Source organism: Pristis pectinata, chromosome 13 (assembly GCF_009764475.1).
Source record: "Pristis pectinata isolate sPriPec2 chromosome 13, sPriPec2.1.pri, whole genome shotgun sequence".
NCBI lineage: Eukaryota > Metazoa > Chordata > Chondrichthyes > Rhinopristiformes > Pristidae > Pristis > Pristis pectinata.
In genome coordinates, this window is record NC_067417.1 from 39,880,933 (window position 1) to 39,903,313 (window position 22,381).

The following is a 22,381-nucleotide window of genomic DNA, read 5'->3' on the forward strand; positions in this document are numbered from 1 at the left end:
GCGGTGCGCTAGACCGGGGTTTATCCCTCTGGCAGTGTGATCTGAACCTTGAGAGATAACCCGCAGCGCCTGCTTTCCAGTGGCTCTGCAACGTAACGGAGATACGGCGCGAAAACTCCCTGCAATATCTGTTAATTTACTGGATAATGGCAGTGTTCACAAAAGCTTAATGGTTACATACACTCACAGAAAGGAAATAGTGCTCAAGAAATTAGGTATTTTCCAATATTTGCGAGCAGTTAAAAGATAATTCGGTGTGTTTTAGTGAAAGGAATCAGCGATAAGGTTTTTTTTAGGGAACTTTAACATCTTTACTGAAGATTAATTTATTGAAACGCTCCAATTCAGTTTTCTGAATGTATTTCGCACATAGTGGCATGAAGTCAGGATGGCCGAGCGGTCTAAGGCGCTGCGTTCAGGTCGCAGTCTCCTCTGGAGGCGTGGGTTCGAATCCCACTCCTGACAGCTTTTATTTTAAACTAAATATGACTGATAAACTCAGTTATTTACATATAAAAAGTTAGGAAATTTATTCATAAATGTTGTATTTAGGGAATCGTAAAATGTTGCACGTACACCTGTATATTATTACTTTGTTGCTAATTTAGAATCACAGCTTCTCATTTTTTTTTTCAGTTATGATCTCACGTTGTCAACCTGAAAGTTTAATCTAATTCTTTCTCCACAGACGCTGCCTGATCTGCTGAGTACTTCCAAGATTTCCTGATTTTATTTCAAATTAAAATCCGCAGTTTTTTTGCTTTTGGATCGAAAGTAAGCAGCTTGGAATGGCTACAAACTTTGGTTTCATACCCAAGGATTCTCACCAATCAGAGGGAAATCTCCAGGAATATGGGAATTATCATATTCATTAATGGGGTGTGGATATTTCTCATAAGACCAGCTTTATTGCTCATCCCTGACTGTGAAATGCCTTCTCAAATTGCTTTTGCTGTACGTTGAAGGTACTCATTTTTAGGTGGAGAGTTCCAGAATTTTGACCCAGTAGCAAGTAAGGAATGGTGATAAGTTTTCAAAGCAGTTGACCCTGTGACTTGTGGGGAAATTTGCTAATGTCAGGGATTGCTTTCTTGACTTTCAGACAACTGAGGTTACTGGTTTAGGAGGTGCCGTGAAGGAGGTCTGCTGTTGTGCATCTTTAAGATGATACACATGGTTGCCAAGCTGTACTAGTGGAGGTGGGAGAAAATATTTAGTGTGGTGTATTGGGCGTCCTTCAGCTGGGTTGCTTGGTCTTATGTGGTGTTGAAGCTGCACTCATCCAAGGACATAGTGAGTATTCCATCACACTCTTGTCCTTTACCTTAAGGATTTATGTGGCTGATCCAAATAGGGCTTTGGATAATGGCGATTCTTGGGACGCTGCTGGTAAAGGATTTGGAGGTAGTAATGGCATTGCTCTTCTGTGATCCAGGGATTCATATATAGTCTGTGAGTGGACTGTCAACTGTTGGTTAAGGAAAGAATGGCAAATATCTCACTGAATGCGAGTACACATTTATGGGGCCATATTGAATATTTTGTTTATAATGCCTCTCCCTATTCTTCTAATCAAATAGATCACTTTAGTCTTCTCTATGTTAAATTATTTCTGCACGTCTGTCCATTTCACCAGTCTGAATCCTTCTCAATACATTTCTGAATGATAAATCATTGCAAACTTGAAAATTGTGTCCTGTAACACAAAACTTCCATCCTGAATGGCTTGACTGATTTTCAGGTTATGTTCTCCTGTTCTACACTCCACCTTAAGCATAAGAGGTGTCTCTCCCTCTATATCACATCAATCCTTTCAAATCCTAAAATCCTCATAAATTAGGGCACACAAGCCCTGTTTATGCACTCTGTCCCATGATCTACTCCAAAAAATCCTGGCAACCCCTGGTGATTCTACATAGTATTCTTATAAAACCATTAGAATCTTCCTTGATTCCAGATTAGTGGACAAGACTCCAGATGCAGTCTTAATGTGGCTATATATAGCTGTAGTAATATTTGCCCTCCTTTACATACTAGTCCATTGATTATAATTGTTATTTTTCCATTAGCCATTTTTAATTATTAGGTGTACCCAACCATATGAAACAAAAAACGTTTGTAATATTCAATTAAAATAGAAACTGTTCAGCAGTCAAGCAGAATCTGTGGAGAGAGAAACAAAGCAAAATTAGAAAATGCTGGAAACATTCAGCAGGTCAGGTCAGGCAGCATCAAGGGAATGAGAAACAGACTCAATGCTTTGGGTCAAGGACCATTCATCAGAACTGGAAATATGAATTCATCTTTTTCTGTAACTGTTACAAAGTATGGTGAAAGAAAGTTATTGTTAGGGTCTGCACTGCTATAAATTCTAAACAATTTGGACGGTCATCACGTTTTATTGCAACCTCTGCCACGACGAGCATGAACGTGAAAACTGAAATTAAAAAAATACAGCATTTGATTATTATTGCTTTGTGAATCACTGGCATTTTTAAGTTTCCAGAAGACCTGATGATGGAGAGTTTAAGTGTATTTCCAATGGTTATGCATACAACCTTGAAGCAAAAAAAAGTGGACGGAAGACTTTCAAAATAAGAGTGCAAAATGCAATCTTAAACACGCTGTTTTCCTCGCGTTTCCAGTTCGGATGAAGGATTGACAGCTCTTTTGCCCTCTCTCTCCACTGCTGCCGAGTGCTTCCAAGGCGGATTTCACAACCTTTTTTTCACTGGCGCAAAAGCAGCGCTGTCAGGAGTGGGATTCGAACCCACGCCTCCAGGGGAGACTGCGACCTGAACGCAGCGCCTTAGACCGCTCGGCCATCCTGACGGTGCCTCCGCAGTGCAGCGCCACTGCTTTTCTCGGTGAAGCGCAACGGCGGGGGTTCAACTGGAAGTTTACTGATAACTGTAATATCCGCGCTCAGGAGGCCAGGAGTAAATGTGCGGGCGGGGGGGTTAAAGATAATTTTTTTTCGTGGGGAGGGGGTCTGAGGCCGGCAGTTTAACTTTATTCCCGGCTCCAGCTGACCTCCGACCCCCGTCGCTAGGTGATGGGGGGCCGCATGATGGCGGCTCGGTGGCTGAGCCGGGAGGAGGTGGACGACGTGGTGGCTCTGGCCCTGCGCTCCGGCCTCACCGAGCGGGACGTGGCGCAGCTGCCGTCGGTGCAGAGGCTGCTCGGGAGCCGGGGTTGCGGCCGCGCCCCGCGGCTGGCGACGGCGTTGCTGCTGCTGCTGCTGCTACTGCTGCTGCTGCTGGGCCTGGGCGGCCCGTTCCGCCGCTCGGCGCTGCGCCTCTGGTTCCGGCTGCACGGCTCCTCGCTGGAGAACGAGATCTGCGTCCTGGGATTCTCCGACTTCCACAACCCCTTCCGCCAACCCTTGGACTGCCGCGTCTGCCGCAACATCACCGCCGTCGACAGGAAGAGCAACCTGAGCCATGAGGAGTTCCTGCGGGCCTACGCCTACTCCATGCAGCCGGTGGTGGTGGAGGACGGTCAGAGGAACTGGTCGGCCAGGGAGGTCTTCAGCTTCGAGTTCTTCTCCCAGATCTACAGCAGCGGCAGCAGCGCCCTGGACAACAGCGGCAGCGAATGTCAGTTCTTCCCCTACGACACGGAGTTTCACAATTTAAGGGATGTTTTCGGAATGGAGGCCGGCCGTGCTGGCATGCACGGCAATGCCAAGCCTTGGTACATTGGATGGTGTGTGTCAGAATTCAGCTCTTTTTCACTTTTAGTATGAATTGCGGGTAGAAGACGGGTGAAGGGACTGTGAATTCCGAGGTATTCTTTTTGAGACAAGTCTGGAAGTGGAAAGAGGGAGTGGCAATGGTCTGGTGATATCGGGGTTGTTTCTTATGTTCTTAAATATGCAGTCCATGATGAATGAACGGAACCTTGGTGGGTCCTCAGATGGTAGATAAAAGGGCTGCTTAAATTATCAGACACATGGATACTAGTGAGAAACAAAGGACTACAGATGCTGGAATCTAGATGAAAAACATGATGATGCTGGAGGAACTCAGCAGGCCAGACAGCATCCGTGGAGAAAAGCAGGCTGTCAATGTTTTGGGTCAGGACCCTTCTTCAGCACACAGGTTGTTGAGAAGTGCAGTGACATCTAAATACTGCTGCTTTGCCAAAATGTGGTAACATACATGTAGTAAATGATGTTTATAATCCGAGATTACATTGACATGTTGAATGGATTTAAAATTAGGAACTGCTTCTGTAAAGTTAGGTTGCAAGGATGTTGAGGAGTCATTTGAAAGTTGTCGATCATCTTGAGGATCAAATTTAAGTCAGAAAGAAAACTGGAATAGAGTAAGATTGTCAAAATAGCTTCAGAAATTGATAAACTTAGAGGATAATAGAATGGAAACCAATAAGAGGAATAAAAGAAATAAGAGCAGAAATGGGTCATACTGCCCCTCGAATCTGTTCTTTTATTAATAAAACTCTCAACATTTGTGGAAAGAGAAACCAAGTTAACATTTCAGGTTCAAGACCCTTCTTTAGAATTGTCCAATATTTTCTGTTTTTACTTCGGATTTCCAGTGTGTGCAGTTTTTTTTGATCTCCTTTCATTAAGATGATGTGTTCTATCTTGGTCTTTTCCGCCGATTCCTCACAAACCTCAATTTCCCTACAGTCAAGAATTTATTTCTGCTTCCCCCCTTGAATGTATTCAATGAGATCACCCCTCATTCTTCTAAGCTCTAATGAGCTTTGGCACAACATGTTCAATCAGCCAATTTTCATATGATGCCATGAAGCAGAGGATTCAGTGCCCTTGATGTCAATCATGATGGCTAAGGAGAATACTTTATCAGATCGTATATTAGTGTTAGAGGAGGAAAGATACTTTTTGAGTAAGATTTTTAGTTTGTGTTCTCCAATCGAGTAAGTAAATATTTGGGAATAAATGTGTTGGAAAAGAAAATTCACAGAAGTTACATGAAGAGCCTTTAAAGGTGATCTAAAGGAGCACTGAGTGGGAAACACAAAGATGACAGATGATATTTGGAAAAATGCTTAGCGAAAACACGTAGCCGTAATTTGCAATCAGTCATAACTGATGTAGGCAGACCTTGCTCTTGGTATTTTTGCACACTCTATTTTGGAAGGGAAGTTAAAAAAGAATACCCAATATAATAATCTTGAACTTTTATGATTGGTTATGGTTGAAGGAAGAGCCAGAAATGCACAGGAAATTAGAGCTATGGATTTGGACTCCTGAAGGAAGAGCCAGAAATGCACAGGAAATTAGAGCTATGGATTTGGACGCCCAAGATCCCTCTGTACATAAATAGAGACTGTACCAAAAATTTGGTCCAGGGGATATGTCTTAAAAATAATGGGAAAGGTGGAGACAGAAAGGATTCCAGAGTTTACAGTCTAGGTACTGGCATCAGTGCAGCAGTAAAAAATGAGAGAAGTATGAAAGTAAAAGTTGGAATAGAAGAGTGATACAGAGAGTTGTAGAAATGGGAGGAGATTATGGATGCAGGGAGAAGCAAGGAAAAGGAGAAATGTGGGATAAAAAATTACAATGAACCAATGTAGGTAAGCAAACACAGGGTATGGGGAAAGGGATTTGGTGCACGTTAGAATAGGGCAGTAGAGTTTTGGATACTTAAATTCATGGAGGGTGAACAGTAGGATGCCACTGAGGGAAGAGAAGAATAGAGAATTTAGAGCTAATAGAGGAGTGGATAGAGTTCACAAAAGCAAGCAAACTGGGATGGAGAGTATGTTGAAAGTTGGCTAAGGCTGTTAAAAGTTTATGTGGCCTTGGGCAGTGGTCAGGGAGAGGGATGGAATTGGTGCTAAGAATCAAAATTAATGATTGGTTGATGGTTGTAGGACTTTGTTTCCTGGATAAATTACATGCAGAATGTGTTGATGGTCTGTAGTGGAGGCATAACTACATGGCGAATGATTCCATTTTAATTAAAGAAAAGTTGTGATGCAACTTCTGTCAGTCTGGTCCATTTGTACTGCCACTTGCTAATAGACAGTTATGATCAAATTGAATGACAGACAAGGCTCAAAGGGCTGAATGGCCTCATCCTGCCCTTATTTCTCATGTTCCAAGAAGTCATTGTCTCATGGAATGACAGAACATAGAAAGAGGCCACTCGACACAGTGTTCCTTGCAAACTGTTTGAAAGAGCTTTCATTCAGTCAGTCACTGCTCTTTTACCATAGCCCTGTAGTTTCTTTCTCTGCTTCAGCCATTTACTTATGGGTTAGACTGTGTGGAACCAAAATTGTGAAGATTAAAAAGACAAAAAAACTTCATCTTTACAGAATTACTGCTTGTAATTTGTAGTTGATAATTCCCAAATATTAAGCCTTCATTTTGAGCATTCTTGTACATTAACCATTCACCCCTATTTCATTTGGGTTACAAAGTGAGAATGATATTCATTCCTCATACTAAACAGAAATTTATAAATACGACAATTCTAATTTCTTATCAGACAATTCTTATAAGAAATAAGGCAAGTGAAAATACCCTTGCTTGACAGATTGACAAATAGGATCCTGAGGGACACTTTTCACCAAATAATGTTCTGGAACAAAAAAATTAATTTTTTTTTGTCTTTGGGTTATCCAGTTCCACTCACTGATACTTCAGTGATAAAAATTGACAATGTAGGTACAGAAAGCAGAATGCTCGAAGAACTCGGCGCGTCAAGTAGAGTCTGTGGAAGTAAAAGGTGGACATTAACGTTTCAAGTCAAGACTCTGCGTCAGGACTGAGACTGACCTGCTGAGTTCTTGCAGCTTTCTGTTTTTTTTTGTTCCAGATTCCTGCATTTGCAGTATCTCTTGTCAAGATAGGTATAGCATTTATTGAACTACATAACAAGATGCACAGTGTAACTAGCACAAATCCTATATGCATCAGGCTAATGGACACAACCTCTAATGTTTGTGCCACAGGTCAGAGTGTAAGATATTGGTTGAGAATGTTGGCTAAGTGCTCTTGCTCCCTTGGGTATGAGGATTTTTTTTTTACGCAGCCTATAAGAATGCAACAAGTGGGTGGTTGTAGAAGCAACAGAGCACTATTCCATTTTATGATTGTCAATCTATTTTTCTTTTGCAGGAGTAACTGTGATTCGAGTGCAGCTAGTATTTTGAGGCAGCACTACAAGCGGCCGTATTTTATCCCAGCCATTTCCGAATCTAGTAAAATGGACTGGATATTCATGGGAGTGCCAGGGCATGGAGCCCATATGCATGTAAGAATGATAAACTGAACTGTGACTGTTTTGCTGGTCGGAATATTCAGAACACTGTTTGGTGAGGAGTGTCCCTCCTGATCCTAATTGACTTTTACTTTTCTAATTTTTGATCCTATTACTCTAGGAGTTATGGTAAATAGAACAAAGCATTGTTAGATTACACTTGGAGCACTGTACAATACTGAATGCTATTTTACGGAAGGCGTATCAAGGCACTAGAGAGGGTACAACAAAAGGGAGGGGGTAATGCCAGAAGTGAGGTTGTACACATCAGCAAAGGATATGGTTGGGAGTGTTTATTGAAAAGAAAGGGTGGGGGCTGACCTAATAGATATCTTCAAAACTGAAATGTTTTGTAAGTATTTGGAAACTTCTTTAACCAGAAAGTGGAGATAATGTGGAATTCACTTTGACAGACAGTAGTTATTTGAATATTATTCATATATTTCAGGGGAGACTAGAAAAGTACATAAAGGGGAGAGAAGTAGAATATTATGCTGATAGGGTTAGAAGAAGAAGGATATTTGAGGGCTTGAACATCACATAAACATCAACATGAATTGATCGGCCTGTTCATCTGCTCCACATTCTCTTTAATTCTCTGAACTTTGTGTTACATTCAGTTAATTGTTGCCTTGATGCAAAGGGCAATGATTCAGACAGTCTCTGGAATTTAGCACCATTCTCTGTGTTCATACCAAGCCTATAATGGGTGGCCTTGGCAAAATCCAAACTGGGCCATCGGCGAGCAGGTTTTTATTGGGTAAGGCACTACAAAAATTGCAGTTTTGTGTATTCCCCAATATTAAGCTTATACCACAATTTTGTAGCCTTTCTTTCTCTCTTTCTCCCTCTCTCTTGCCCTCGCTCTCCTCTCTCCCCCCCCCCCCTTTCCTCTTGATGTCTGATCTAGAAAGGTAGGAGTGAGACAAACAGTGTAGAGGTGAAGAAGCCCAGGTCAGGAGCAGCATGTGTAAGAAAATGGAGAAGACATTAGACTGACTTAAAATATTTCAGGCAATTAGCCTGTCCCTCCTGTGAGGTGTAGTCTATGGGACATGTTGGTGGGGGAGTTTGGGCCAAGCATTGTCCAGCCCAGATGTGACAGGCAATGAAACTGCTTTCCCCCCCCCCCACCTCCTCTCTGGGCCATCACTGCTTTGTCACCAGCCCACTGTCCAGTCCTCACTGAAGAAAAATGACTGATGGCTGAGAAAGGGCAGCAGTATAGATGGTTTTTTAAAAAAGGCTCAACTTTTTGTTTCCCTTCCCTAGCCCCATCACCATACATGTATCTATTGACTTTTGATAATTACTGCAGTGAACAGAGAGCCAGTGTAACTGTGCCAACATTTTGTCTGCCTTGTCCACAATGTGGCTGTAATTTGTTTGAAGCTTATCGTGTAATTTAGGTAGGATCTTATTTATGAATAGGTGCTACTTAATAGAACTGTTGAATGTGCCTTATTTCATCATTGCTCAATTTTTCTGCCACCATTGTTCTATTTGACTGGATTGAATTTTCTCTTGACAGGATGTATCTGGTAATTCTCTACTTCGTCAGAAAAGGGCACTGACATTGCTAAGTTGAAGCAGCTTGCTTACAAATGCTGCTAATCTTGTGCACAAATTTATTGTGCCACATCTGAGATATTGTCTGAGCTCATAACGTTCGTTATATCAAGTGTTCTTTGCCATTTCTGAATATCAGATAGAATGAATTGAATTGGTTGTAAACTGATTGCTGTTATGGTGAGCACCTCAGGAGATGAATCAGCTACTCTGCACTTTTCTTTTGCTGTCACATACTAGGCTTCAGCACTGTTGAGGATGGGAATGTTCACGGAGACTTTTCCTCTCCTTGGTCTAATTATCCATCGCCATTCATGATTGGATGTGACAAGACTGCAAAGCTTCAATTTGATCTGTTGGTGCTGGTAATTGTCTATAACATTTTCTTCCACTATTTAGGATGCATGTAGACCACTGTAGCTTTACCAAGTTGGCATCTCATACCTACATACATCTGGTACTGCTCTTCCATAGTCTGACTCAAGTTGGTTGTCAGGTTTGATGGTACTGTGAGGGAGACACTGAGCCAATGGGTTACAGATTGTAATTCTGTTGTTGCATATAGTCCATAGTGTCTTACTGTTTTAAGTTTTGAGCTGCCACATTGGTTAGCGTCATAGACTCGTACATGGAAGTAAGGCCCTTTGTCCCAACTCGACCATGCTGACCAAGTTGCTTACCCGAGCTGGCCCCATTTGCCTGCATTTGGCCCATGTTCCTTGAAACCTTTCTTATTCATGAACCTGTCTAATTGTCTTTTAGACATTGTAATTGTACCTGCCTCCACCACTTCTTCCGGCAACTCATTTTGTATGTCCACCACTCTCTGTTTGGAAAATCTTGTCCCTTGGGTCCCCTTTAAATCTTTCCTTTCTCATCATAAACTACTTTGGAAAAATGTGTGCTTTTCTGAGCTTCTTGATCTAATCTGTTTAGCACGGTGTTTTTTTTAAATATATTCTTTCCTAGGAAGCAAGCAATGCAGTTATTCCCCATCCCTAATAATTGACTTGCATCTGAGTCATGTCAGAGGATAGAGGGTCAACCATATTACTGTCCTGTCCAGATGGGTTTTTACACTAACCCAGTGGTTTCACCATTACTATTACTGACGCCAGATGATTCAATTAATTGAATTTAAATCGCCAGCTGCCATAATGGGATTTGTGTCCAGATCCTTAGTCCTTGCTTTTGGATTTCCAGCACAGTAAATCACACACTTGTGGCTACACAGCACAATGAAAAGTATTGTTTCAAGGACCACGGTGGTTGTTCCTGCCAGTACTGTCATAGACAGATATAACTGCAGTGGGTAGAATGCCAAGGGTGAGGTCGTAGGTTTGTCAGCTTCTGTTGATTATTTTTCACTACTTGCTACGTACCCCAGCTGGGAGCTTTATCCTTCAGAACTCTGCCAGTGAGGTCATTGGTGGTGCTTTTGAGCTATTCTTGGTGTGAATGTCTTGGTGAGAGCACTCTATGCCCATGCTTTCTTCAATGCTTCCTTCATGTGGTGTTCAACAAGGATGATGGCTGAAGGAGGGCTGTCTGTGTTAGTCAACAGGAGGTCTCCTTGCCCATGTTATCTGATGCCTGAGACTTCACAGCTTCAGGAGTCATTCTCCTCTTGAGAGTATGGCACCATGCTGCTGCATCTAGTAGGATTGTTTTACTCTTGGAATAGGACAAATCCAGGGGTGGTGCTAGAAGAATCTGGGAAGCTGGATAAGATGTGTAATCTGAGATGGAAAATGCTAGTAACTTAAGAAGAACCTTAAATAAACAGGAATTCCTGTGTGGTGGTGTGCTTGGGTAAAAAATTAAAATATGATCTAACCAAAGCCAATCTGAATGTGACTGGAATCCAAGGACCTATAATTCTTTTGATATTTGACCTGACTCAACTTGAACATATAGTTGGATCCCCTGAGCTTAGGTTGAGTAGTTAAGCTTGATACTGAAACCACTGATTGAGGAGTAAGAACTACATCTTATGTGATCTGCATCGGTTATTTGCAGGCAGTCAGTCCAATGACACCCCACTGTACTGACCTTTAATCCATCCCAGCCCTATGACTTAGAATGTTTTTGATATCTGATCTGAAGCTGACTCTCAGTCATTGAAAAGGACTGATCTCTGCTCTGTCTAGTATTTCAGTATGTTGAACTTAATACATTAAGGAAATTCTCCTATAATGTATTTGTGAATTCCGAATCAAATTGGTTGTTTAAAAATTATTAAATCAAAAGATTAAATTTGAAAAGAGTGTTGATCATTGACAGAACTAACAGTTCTAAAATAAGATTGGAGCACAATTTTTTCCCCTTCCACTGTATCCATATATTTTCCGTGTCAAATACAAAATCATGTTTAAATATTTTATAGGTTCTGCCTAAATTGTAAAAGCCCCATCTATATGAAAAATATTCTTCTGAATTTTTCCCTGTATTCATTTCGTTCACTGGTTTCTAATTCACCAATTTGTGGAAACAATTTTTCTATAACCTTCTCAATTCTTCATGATTAATGGGGAAAAAAAACCTGACTAGGGGTCCTTTCTTAGTCGCTTTTGTCCCAAATAAGACAAATCCATATTATGAGCCTTTCTACAGAAAAAAAAACAGAATTTCATCATTAATCATTAGTCATTGCTGTACTTCTGCATGACGGACACATCTTTGTTCAGAGTACTCCATATATATCCTAACTATTGTATGAGTTCAACATCATTTCTTTATTTTTATTTTCATGTTTGTTATTTTTTCTTTGTGGTATTACCACCACGCAGTAGTTTCCCAAGTATGTGCTGCTTGGTTAATTGGTTACTCTAAATTACCACTAAGTATGGGTAAGTAGCAAAAAGCTTCAAAGGGGAGTTGCGTCGATGTGAGTGAGAACAAGTTGTGGGTAAATAAGGGGGAGAATGGGACTGATGATCCATTGGGATCTAACATAGACCTGATTGGCTGAATGGCCTCCTTGCCATAATAAACAAGTAAGTTTTTAGGCTGACAACAGTAACTTCACATATAATTCACACAACTATCTTTTACTATTAGTGCATTACACTGACAGATTTAGTTTTACATTGATATTAAATGCCATTTGAGGCAAAACACTGCAATGGTGGCATATTAAAATAAAAGCAGAAACTGCTAAAATCACACTTGCGGAAAGAGAAAAATGGTCAACTTTTCAGGTCATCAACTTCATTAGAAGCCATGCTTGGTTCCCAGGCTTTGACCACTTTAAGAGCCTGCTCTTGCAGTAGAGAATAATAACCTTTGAAGTGATCAGCTCCTGCCCTCCATGTGGTTATCTAGCTTTGGTCCTCAAGATTGGTTGTACTAAAGGGAAAACTGGTCCTTGTACGGCCCTGACATGTGATTAATTTTAGATGGAGGGATGGGTGGGTATTACCTCGAGTTGAACTCCAGGGAAAATATCATTACCAAGGAGGCTTTAGACAGTGTAGAGACCTTGCTTGCCAGAGCTACGTACCGAACCTGCAATGGAGAAGCTTAGTTCAGCAATCAACTTGCTTGTCACAGGCAAAGCTCCAGGCGATTGAAGTCATTAAACATGGGAACTTCTGTCTCTATTGGAGAGTTGGGACTGAACCCCAGGATCAGAGCAAGGGTGACCACTGCCCACATATTGTGGGAGGAGTATTTGCCTGTGTTGTTCTTGCTCGACTGCAGACCTTGACTGAATGGATATATCTCAAAACCCAGAATGCCTTCAGAGGCCAGCATCAATATGATCTCAGTTCAGCAACTGCAAGGAAAATGTGTGGGCAAAGAAATCCATTGTATATCACACCTATATCGACCTTGCCAAGGCATTTGATTGTGTGGGAAAAGGGCAGATGATTCAAGCTGCTGAGGATAATTGGCTGTCTGCTGAAGCTGCTCAGTATGATTCGTGCCTCTCATGCTGTCATGAAAGGATTACATCATGCCCTATCTTTAGTACAAACGCATGCAAAGCACAAGGGAAGGGCGAACCTCAGAACCCTCAAGATCCACAGTGGGGTCAAACAGGGTGACCTGGTGATGACATTCTTTGTTATCTTCTTGCTGCTGCTGTCCTGTGCCTTCAGCTGATCCACAGATGGTGTCTGTTTGCACATGAGAACTGGTGGAAAGTTGTTTAACCTTGCTCACCTGAGAGCTGTGATAAAAGTGCACCAGGTCCTCATCAGAGAGTTGGTGCATATCAGCACCTCACACTGAGGAACATCTCCAGTGGCTGAAGACACAGACATCCATAACCACAGAGTCTGGATTGACCAACAGGATGAATGACATCAGCCAGGATGTGGCCAAACCACTAGCTCTAGTGGTGCTGTTAATGTGATGCATCTTCACGTATCTAGGCTGCGCAGTTACTGGCAATGTGTCACCTGATGCTGAAATCACATAAACTGCCAAAAGCTGCAGTTACATCAAAGCTGAGCAAGGGAGTCTGGACTAACATCATGTGACATAGAACACCAAACTGTGAGTCTACCAAATTGGTTATCCTTGGTATAATCTAATGAAGTTTGGAAAATGTATGCAAAGCATGAGGAAAGGCTGAACAGTTTCCACTTTTTCACTAGGCATCTCCTGGCTGGACCAGGTCAGCGGTTTAGAGATCATGGATCATGTTAAGTCTGTCAGCAAACATTCATCACCAAGCCAACATTTGCAGTGCATTAGTTGCATGTTTTGGATGGAAAACAGCCATATTCCTGAAGACATTCTGTATATTAAACTGGCCTCTAGATCGTGACCTGATGAAGTCCATGCCTCCACTAAAAGGATAACTATAAATGAGATAAAATAATGGCAAACATCAACGTGGACAAGTGGGAAACAGCCTGTGCCCTTGTGTTACACACAGCATTTATAATACAGTAGTTGAATAGACCAAATAATTAGCCCATTGCCAAAACTTGGATGTTGTATTTCCAAATCTTATGTTCCCATACAGAGGTGAGACTGCGATTTCTGCTTCTTGCACATTGCTGCACTGCTAAAGCAAAGAATGCTGGGGTAGTTTGATGTTTTAAGTAATTTTTGAACATTATCATAGTGCCCTTGTATTAAACTTGTACCATTGTTTGGCCATTTTAGCTGGCATAGCCTTTGGCTATCTGAGGAAAAGAATGTTTGAAGATCCCAAACCCAGCACTAAGCCTATCATAACAGCAACACAGACCATCTGGTCCTCATCTGAATCATGGAAGCATTTCAAAGCACTGGAGAGGTACCACTAATACTGTCTGCAAAATCCTCTGAATCTATTGGTGTGATAAGGGAACCACCGTTAGTGACCTCTGTTTCCCCAGCTTTGAGACCTTAGTGATACTTAATTGACTCTGATGGGCAAGCCATCTCATTCCTGCGTCCAACACTGTAATCCTGAAACTACAGAATTTGTCATGGCAAGAGATCCCAGAATGTTTTCAAAGCCTGCTTGACAAAAGTGTAATGTCCCCACCAACTCGTGACAATCACTGGCCCATAACCACTCAAATGGCGAACAAGGTTTAGGAGGCCATTGTGAACCTATATTCCATTCTCTGTGGAGCACACACAAGCCCATTTTAAAGAGTGGAAAGCATGCACCACCTTCTACACCACCCATCCATCCTGCCAAGCACCTGCCTCATCGGGTATCTTTGAACCCACAGAATTGAAATGAAAGCAAGCCATTCTCGATCCTGATGGACTGCCTCAGATCAGCATGTGACTTAGAAAACTTTTCTATTTTCAGAATAGGGGAAGACTACATTGAAATTACATCTCCAAGGTAAAGTGGAGAGAGTTTACTCCTGAAGCTGAATGTGCATTGATTTTTTTTCTCCAACCAGTTCTCCCCCCCCCCCCCCATTCCTCAGCATCTGTTTAGTGAATGTGTTTTAACAGTAAGTATACACTACGATTGCTATAGTGCAAATGTAACTTGAATGTGGTGTTAGATCCCGACCTGACCACGAGCAGGGCATAGAGGAATATGGAATTAATGCAGGCAAATGGAATTGGTATAGACAGACATGATGGTCAGCATTGACGTGGTGGGTCAAGGGCCTGTTTCGGTGCTGTACAGCTCTATGAATGTGGTCTTGAGTTCTTGGCAAAGGGAGTTGCCTTTGTTATATTTAATATGAAAATGTTATTTTTAACTTGTTTTTCTGCTTTTTAGATTGATGATGTAGATAATCCATCCTGGCAGGCCCAGATCAGAGGCATCAAACACTGGAAGCTGGAACCCCCTGCAGAATGCTACTATGAATGCTCTTCACTGGAAGCCATCGTGTACCCTGGGCAAATAAGTACGTAGATTTGACTAACGTAGAATTAGTGTAAATGGGTGGTTGATGATATACAGGGATGCAGTGGGCCTGCTTTGTTGCTGCGTGACCCTATGTGTACTCCAACTCTCCCAACTAATATTTTCAGTGTTGAAAGGAAGTTCTGATTCCCAAACTCTAAATTTACTGCTATAAATTACTGTATTATTCCAAAATTTTACCTAGATCCAGTGTTCCCACAGGTTTGTACTCGCAAATGATTGCATTTGACAGTTCAGGCTTGTCACCACATGTCTGGCACTGCCTGGAAACAAAACTTTCCAAGTCATTATGTGGTTGGTTGTCAGGCGAAGCTTAATTTGCATGCTGACTCCTGATAGCCTTGATTTGACAGTGACTATGCCATTATTGAGAATGGGCATGGTGAGCTTTTCAAGTACAGTACTGGATAATCCTTAATTTAACAAAGACAAAGACAGCCTGTCAATGGGTGTTAGCTGCCCCCTAAATCCAGGATTATATTTGAATTTCCCAACGATGAATGAGTTAGGGATCAAATGATCACAGCCAACTCGCATAAAAAGCCCAGAAAATACTGGAAATACTCAGCAGATCAGGCAGCATCCATGGAGAGGAAAACAGAGTTAATGTTTCAGGTTGATGACCTATCATCATAACTTAGAAAATTATAAATCAAATAAGCTTTACATTGTAGAAAAGGGGCAGAATGAAGAGAATATTGAGAATGTCTGTGATAGAGTGGACACTAAGAAATTAAGTGAAAAATTGTGATAGTGTTGGCTGAGAACGGGTGGTGAAGGTTTGTTAGATACAGATAGAGAAGTTGAGAGAAGAAGAGTCAAAGAAGGATTTAGGTGAGTGTGACAGCAGGGTGGAAGTTGCAAGTAAAAGTGATGAAACCTTTAAGTTCTGTACAAAAGTAGAAAGCAGTCCCAAACAGACTGAAGTGTGGAATTTTCCACATTCCCCACAGACAGACATAGATTATGCCTTCGATTTGGAAGACATGAGTTAAAGGGGAATTTCTTCAGCCAGGCACAGGAGGCTATTGGGCTGGGGGAAGGGTCTGTTGATCGGGCTTCTTTTTTTTAAGAGGGAAGCAAAGAGCCTTCCGACCATCCAGGTGTGGAGTGGAAGAGTAGTGGGAGAATGAGGTGGTTGGGACTGGGAAATTGGCAACTGCCAATGGAGTAGAGGATCAGAGGTGTCACAAATATGAGTGGGGAGGACAAGGGGAGAATGAATTGAGTCTTGGAAGGAAAAAATAAGTTCTGTGGGACAAGAATAGACTGAAACATCAGGACAGTCCCGCTTGTATTTCTTGGGAAGGAGGTAGAAGTGAGCTGGTTGGAGGAATGAGGTGGGAGAGATGATGTCTAGAGTAAATGCAATCATTGACTCTCTGAGACACAGTGGTCTGACGTCCTGGAAGTCTGACTGTACGCTCAGAGTAATTTCAGTTGGACTTTGAGCAATACTGCTAAGGACACCATTGAACAGAGCCCATAAATGCCCTGAGAAATAACATCTAAAGGGTTCTGATAACTTTTGTACATGCAAAGTGTTTCCTGAGCTAAATTACCTGATCATAACCTGATAATCAGGCATGTATAACTGTTGAGGTCGTTAGAGAGGGGCTGGAGAAATAAAACCAGTCAAGACTCCTATCGTGTCTGTACATATAAGTCTGTGGTGAGTAATGGGGCAGATGCTTGGGATTTTGAAAATATGAATAATTTGAAGAGTTTTTCCAGGAAGTGAATTTAGAATGAGGTGAGGTTGCCCCTTGTCTGGTCACAGCTGAGCAATGTGTGAGGGCTTGAGGACAGTATTGCAACAACTGCCTGGTTCAAGTTACTGCTTCAGTAGAGAAAGGGCTAAATCAAGTGACTGAAGAAGCAAATGAAAATAAATAATTTATATTCATCCAGCTGGATCCTATAAATGGTTGAACGAACAGTGAACCACACGCACAGAAAGCTCAACAATGCATTCCTGCTGATCAGGAATTCAGTTCACTGAAGTTGTCAGTTCCACAGCGAGTAGTGGAACTATAGCCAAGAGTTTGCTAATGCATGATTTATGTTAATAGCAAGTTTTTTTTTTGTTAGTGTCATAAGGATATTTGTCTACTTATTGATAATGGTATTGCTTTAAAAACCACATGCGCCTGCCTTATGCTGTACTGTTTCTGTTTCAAGATATCATATTACAGACTAGGTGCCTTTAATTTCCACAATATCCAAATTGAAGGCACCAATAACAGACTGATACTAAAGCACAGTGTCCAGGTAATCATAAAAGTGCAGAGAAGTTGTGAACAAAAAAATGTTTCTTCGTAATACTGCAAAAACAGCTATAAGCAGGATCAAGGGACTTCCATGTTAGTTAATAAGTAATGAATTGCTGCCATAGACACCTATTAGAAAAGGAATGAATTACATGTACACAAAATTTGTCCACCGGTCCAGTCAGATATAATTTCCTGCAAGGCTGAAACTCATGATTATCCAACTGAACTACACTAAGAATGACATTAAATGCCAAGTGAGTTATTGGTATTGGTTTATTATTGTCACTTGTACCGAGGTACAATGAAAAACTTGTCTTACAAACAGTTCTTACAGGTCAATTCATTACACAGTGCAGTTACATCAAGTTAGTACAAAGTGCATTGATGTAGTACAGGTAAAAAAAAACAATAACAGTACAGAGTAAAGTGTCACAGCTACAGAGAGTGCAGTGCAATAAGGTGCAAGATAACAACAAGGTAAATTGTGAGGTCGTAGGTCATAGTCCATCTCATTGTATAAGGGAACCGTTCAATAGTCTTATCACAGTGGGGTAGAAGCTGTCCTTAAGTCTGCTGGTACGTGTCCTCAGGCTCCTGTATCTTCTACCCGATGGAAGAGTAGAGAAGAGAGAATGTCCCGGGTGGGTGGGGTCTTTGATTATGCTGGCTGCTACACCAAGACAATGAGAGGTAAAGACAGAGTCCAAGGAGGGGAGACTTGTGTCCGTAATGCACTGGGCTGTGTCCACAACTCTCTGCAGCTTCTTGCGATCTTGGGCAGAGCAGTTGCCCAAGCCGTGATACATCCTAATAGGATGCTTTCTATGGTGCATCGGTAAAAGTTGGTGAGAGTCAAAGGGGACAAACCAAATTTCTTCAGCCTCCTGAGGAAATAGAGGCGCTGGTGAGCTTTCTTGGCCGTGGCATCCACGTGGTTTGTCCAGGACAGGTCGTTGGTGATGTTCACTCCCAGAAACCTGAAGCTGTCAACCCTCTCGACCTCAGCACCATTGATGTAGACAGGTGTATGTACACCACCCCCTTTCCTGAAGTCAATGACCAGCTCTTTAGTTTTGTTGACATTGAGTGAAAGGTTGTTGTCATGACACCATTCCACTAAGCGCTCTATCTCCTTCCTGTACTCCGATTCATCACTGTTTGAGATACGGCCTACAATGGTAGTATCATCTGCAAACTTGTAGATGGAGTTAGAGCAGAATCTGGCCACACAGTCATGAGTGTATAGGGAGTAGAGTAGAGGGCTGAGGATGCAGCCTTGAGGTGCACCAGTGTTGAGAATAATCGTGCCAGAGGAATTGCTACTTATCCTCACTGATTGCGGTCTGTTTATTAGAAAGTCAAGGATCCAGTTACAGAGGGAGGTGTTGAGTCCTAGGTCTCGGAGTCTGGTGACAAGCTTGCTTGGAATTATTGTATTGAAGGCAGAGCTGTAGTCAATAAACAATAGTCTAACGTAAGTGTCTATTGTTATTGCAAAATTACATAGATTAAGAGCTGGACAAAAATGTAATTTCATTGATGTTGCATGTTGTTATTAACATTGTCACCAACAATCAATCTAACTCAGTTTCTTTCGGCCACTATGGAGAAATCTATCATTAACTGAAATAACCCTTTGGCTTTCTTGGGATGGAATCATTGGTGTTTAGGAAGCCTGCTATATCCATAATTATAGTAGATTGTGTAGCTGCAGAGAAAAAGTATAAGGTAAACATGTCACTGGATGTCACAGTCATTTGCTAGATGTATTAAACAAAAAGATTATGCACACACAGAGCAAATGAAGCTAATTTTGTGCACAAGAAACAAAATTCACAAATGTGCACTGACAACACTCAATTCTACGTTACCAGCATCTTTTCAATTGCTCCACTACCTCTGCTTTGTCATGCTACGTGACTGACATCCCATTCTGAGGGATGGAAATTTCCTCCAATTAAGTATGGGAAGACTGAAGCTACTGTCTTTGATCCTTGCCGCAAACTCGGTTCTCCAGCAACCGTTTCCATCCCTTCCCTGCTCACTGTCCAGGGCAGAACCAAAGTGTTTACAACCTCAGCATCCTATTTATTCCTGGGCTGAACCTCTGACTTCACACTCTCTACGTCATCAGGAATATCTTTTCTCTTGGTAAGGGCTTTCTCCAACTTTGCCTCAGTCCTTCTGCATCTCCAGGCTCAGCTGTTCTGATGTAGTTCTGCGTGGTCTCACTTTCCACCAGCCGTAGACTTCACATTCTAAATTTTGCTTCCTGTATTGTAGTTTGTGCCAAATTCCAGTCCCAATCGCCCTTCACTTCCACTGATCTATCGTATGATTAGAGGTAAAAATGGACTGAGGGGCATGACATCGAGTTGGTATTCTTGACATTCAACTGCAAACTCCAGGGCAAGGGGCTTTTAGAACAACGGAATAGAAATTAATCTACTGTTACTTGTTTAGGCCCTTTTTAAAAAGGGGCATATTTTCCTCGCCCATGAGCAACAGACATTCCAGCTCATTGTTACAATGGGGAAGATTGGACATTATGCAGAGTGACATGACATTTTATTCTGCTGATCCTCTTTCAGCAACTTGGCTGGAGGTGAGAGGATATTACTTGCACTACTACCTCTGTTGCACACGAATCAAATGTACTGCAGACAATGTGCACTGGACAGCAACCTCAGCCACTTCGCTGGAACTGTTTGAACTTGTGTGAATGGGTGGTGTGAATTGGAAAAAGTACAGCTGATGTGGTAACCTTGTCTTCCTTCCCCCTTTTAGTTGTGCTGGACACAAATAAATGGTTTCACGAAACCCACATTTTGGGAGAAGAACTCAGTATTACTATTGGTTCGGAATATGACTGAGCTGTGCAAGGTCTTAACCTCGGGAAAAGAAACACTCAGTGCCATATTACTGGCATTAAAGGAAGATTGGAGAAAGGCTGCAGGATTGGTAATTGTGTGCAATACCATCTGTGTGCATTGGATAACAATCCACACCACCTCAAATGGTGATTAACAGAAGTGACTAATAGATTGTAATGTGCTCTCAGCTGGAAGTCTTTTGAAGAATGCTAATTATTGTTTGGGAGTTCCAAACATTTAAACATCACTTCTACATAAAGATGGACTGGAATGTGTCAATATTTTCTTGGAATCCTCATGTGGATACTGTTCAAGCCTGTGATTGTAGAGTGCCCCAACCAAATTCAATCTGAGTTATAGAAATGTTGCCTTATTTCCCCTCCCTCTGAATCCAGCTAGATAGTCTGAACAGTTCAACATATTTTGGATTGTAATTGTTTCACTTATTTGGCTGCTAGATTATTGCAGTCAACGACTTCAGCAGCTTTCTCCTGAAGACATTGGTGTTTACCCTCCATGGACATGGTTCTCTTAATCCTCTGGTACTGCCATGCTCTCGTAACCCACTTATAAACTGATGTATTCTCTTCCTGCTTTGGCTTCCAGTGAAATGAGTTTGTAGTCACTTGATCATTTTTTCATTTTTAAGAAAAATAATTTTCAAAGTAGCGTGATTGGATAAAAACATTTTTTTACTCTATTTCCTTTCTTGTAACTGCCATATTGAAATTGAAAAGTAGCAGATGTGATTACTGCAGGTGTTTCCATGATGTACTTTGCAATTTGGCGTTAACCTATCAAAGTATTTATAACTCAATGCCAAAAATATTTACGAATGTGAAGAGTATTAGACAGATTTTACTCATTAGTTACAATGGAAGTAATGCAATAATGAAAAACTAATTCATAACATCATAGGAAGTATATATAGTTCGTACAGCTTCCGATTTGAGTTTTATGATTCACTGGATCAACTGGATGCTGAGATAGAGTTACACAGTCTTAAGGTCCTAGGTTTGTATGTTGGCTGAAGTAGAATCAGTGAGTTATGGCATTAATCTATGTGTTACAAGGTGTGATGTGTAACTTAATTGTCTGGTTTTGATGGCATCCTCAAAACACATAGTCATTTCACGTTTGCTTGGGATCTTCTCTGAACTTTATTGGATTCTATAATTCCCATCTATATATGAACTTATTCCATATGGCGCTCTAAAACAAAGGAGTTTCTAGTCACCTTTGTATTCACTGACACTTTGTAAGTAGTACCAAATAAGTACAGAAGTGCAGAAAAAAGGATGCTGAATCACTGGGGAAAAAAAAATGGAAAATGCTGGAAACGGTCAACTTGTCAAGCAGCATCTGTGGAGAGAAAAACAATTAATATTTTGCGTTAATAATCCTTCATCAGAACTTGCAGAGTTTACTGTATTACATGTAGCAACTGTTAAATTCCTTGGGATTGCTTCTACAGAAATGACACCTACTGCAGTGTTTGTAATGGGTAATAATTTTGTATGTGGCTTAAAGGTTTATTGTTGTCAGAAAGTCAAGTAGTTATCCTGACTTGCAATATTCATAGTTCTAATGGACATGTTAACTTCATAAGTTACTCATAACCCATGTAAGATATGTGGAAATAAAGCATTTTTTTGATAATGGGTACTTATTACAGGTGATCTTTATTGAGATGCTTAAGATAATGTAAATGATTTGTACAATAATCTGTTTTCCTCTTCCAGGGACAATATTTTAGAGGATTAAAACATCTGCATATTTATCATACTGAGAACCACTCCAACCACCTGGACATCACCTTTTCATGTGGGAGTCTGGAATAAAATGGGCTGAGTGGGAGTTAGAAAATAAGGAGAGTTGGCTAAAGACAAATGACCAATAGAGAAGGAACTCTTAATTAGGTGGATATAATTAATGAATGAATTATTGAAAATCTGGTAGTGAACCAGGCTTCACTGGACCCTGTGTCTCATGGGAAAAAGTTTGATTCCAAGGTGTAGATCCCTTGCAGCAAGGGGTTTTCAAAATATACAGACCTAC

At 41.3% G+C, this 22,381-nt stretch overlaps 1 protein-coding gene and 2 non-coding genes across 3 annotated transcripts; 2 read left to right on the forward strand and 1 right to left on the reverse strand.

The window, feature by feature from the left end:
* Positions 1-131: 131 nt before the first annotated feature.
* LOC127577299 (uncharacterized) lies at positions 132-21,970 on the forward strand. Its single transcript, XM_052028391.1, has 5 exons — positions 132-215; positions 689-3,708; positions 7,124-7,259; positions 15,028-15,157; positions 20,238-21,970. Exons 2-5 carry the CDS (start codon positions 3,056-3,058, stop codon positions 20,321-20,323), a joined length of 1,005 nt encoding a protein of 334 aa, XP_051884351.1. The 5' UTR covers positions 132-215; positions 689-3,055; the 3' UTR covers positions 20,324-21,970.
* On the forward strand, positions 383-465 carry trnal-cag (transfer RNA leucine (anticodon CAG)). The gene has a single exon. It is a non-coding gene; the product is annotated as a tRNA-Leu (tRNA).
* trnal-cag (transfer RNA leucine (anticodon CAG)) lies at positions 2,750-2,832 on the reverse strand. The gene has a single exon. It is a non-coding gene; the product is annotated as a tRNA-Leu (tRNA).
* Positions 21,971-22,381: the final 411 nt, after the last annotated feature.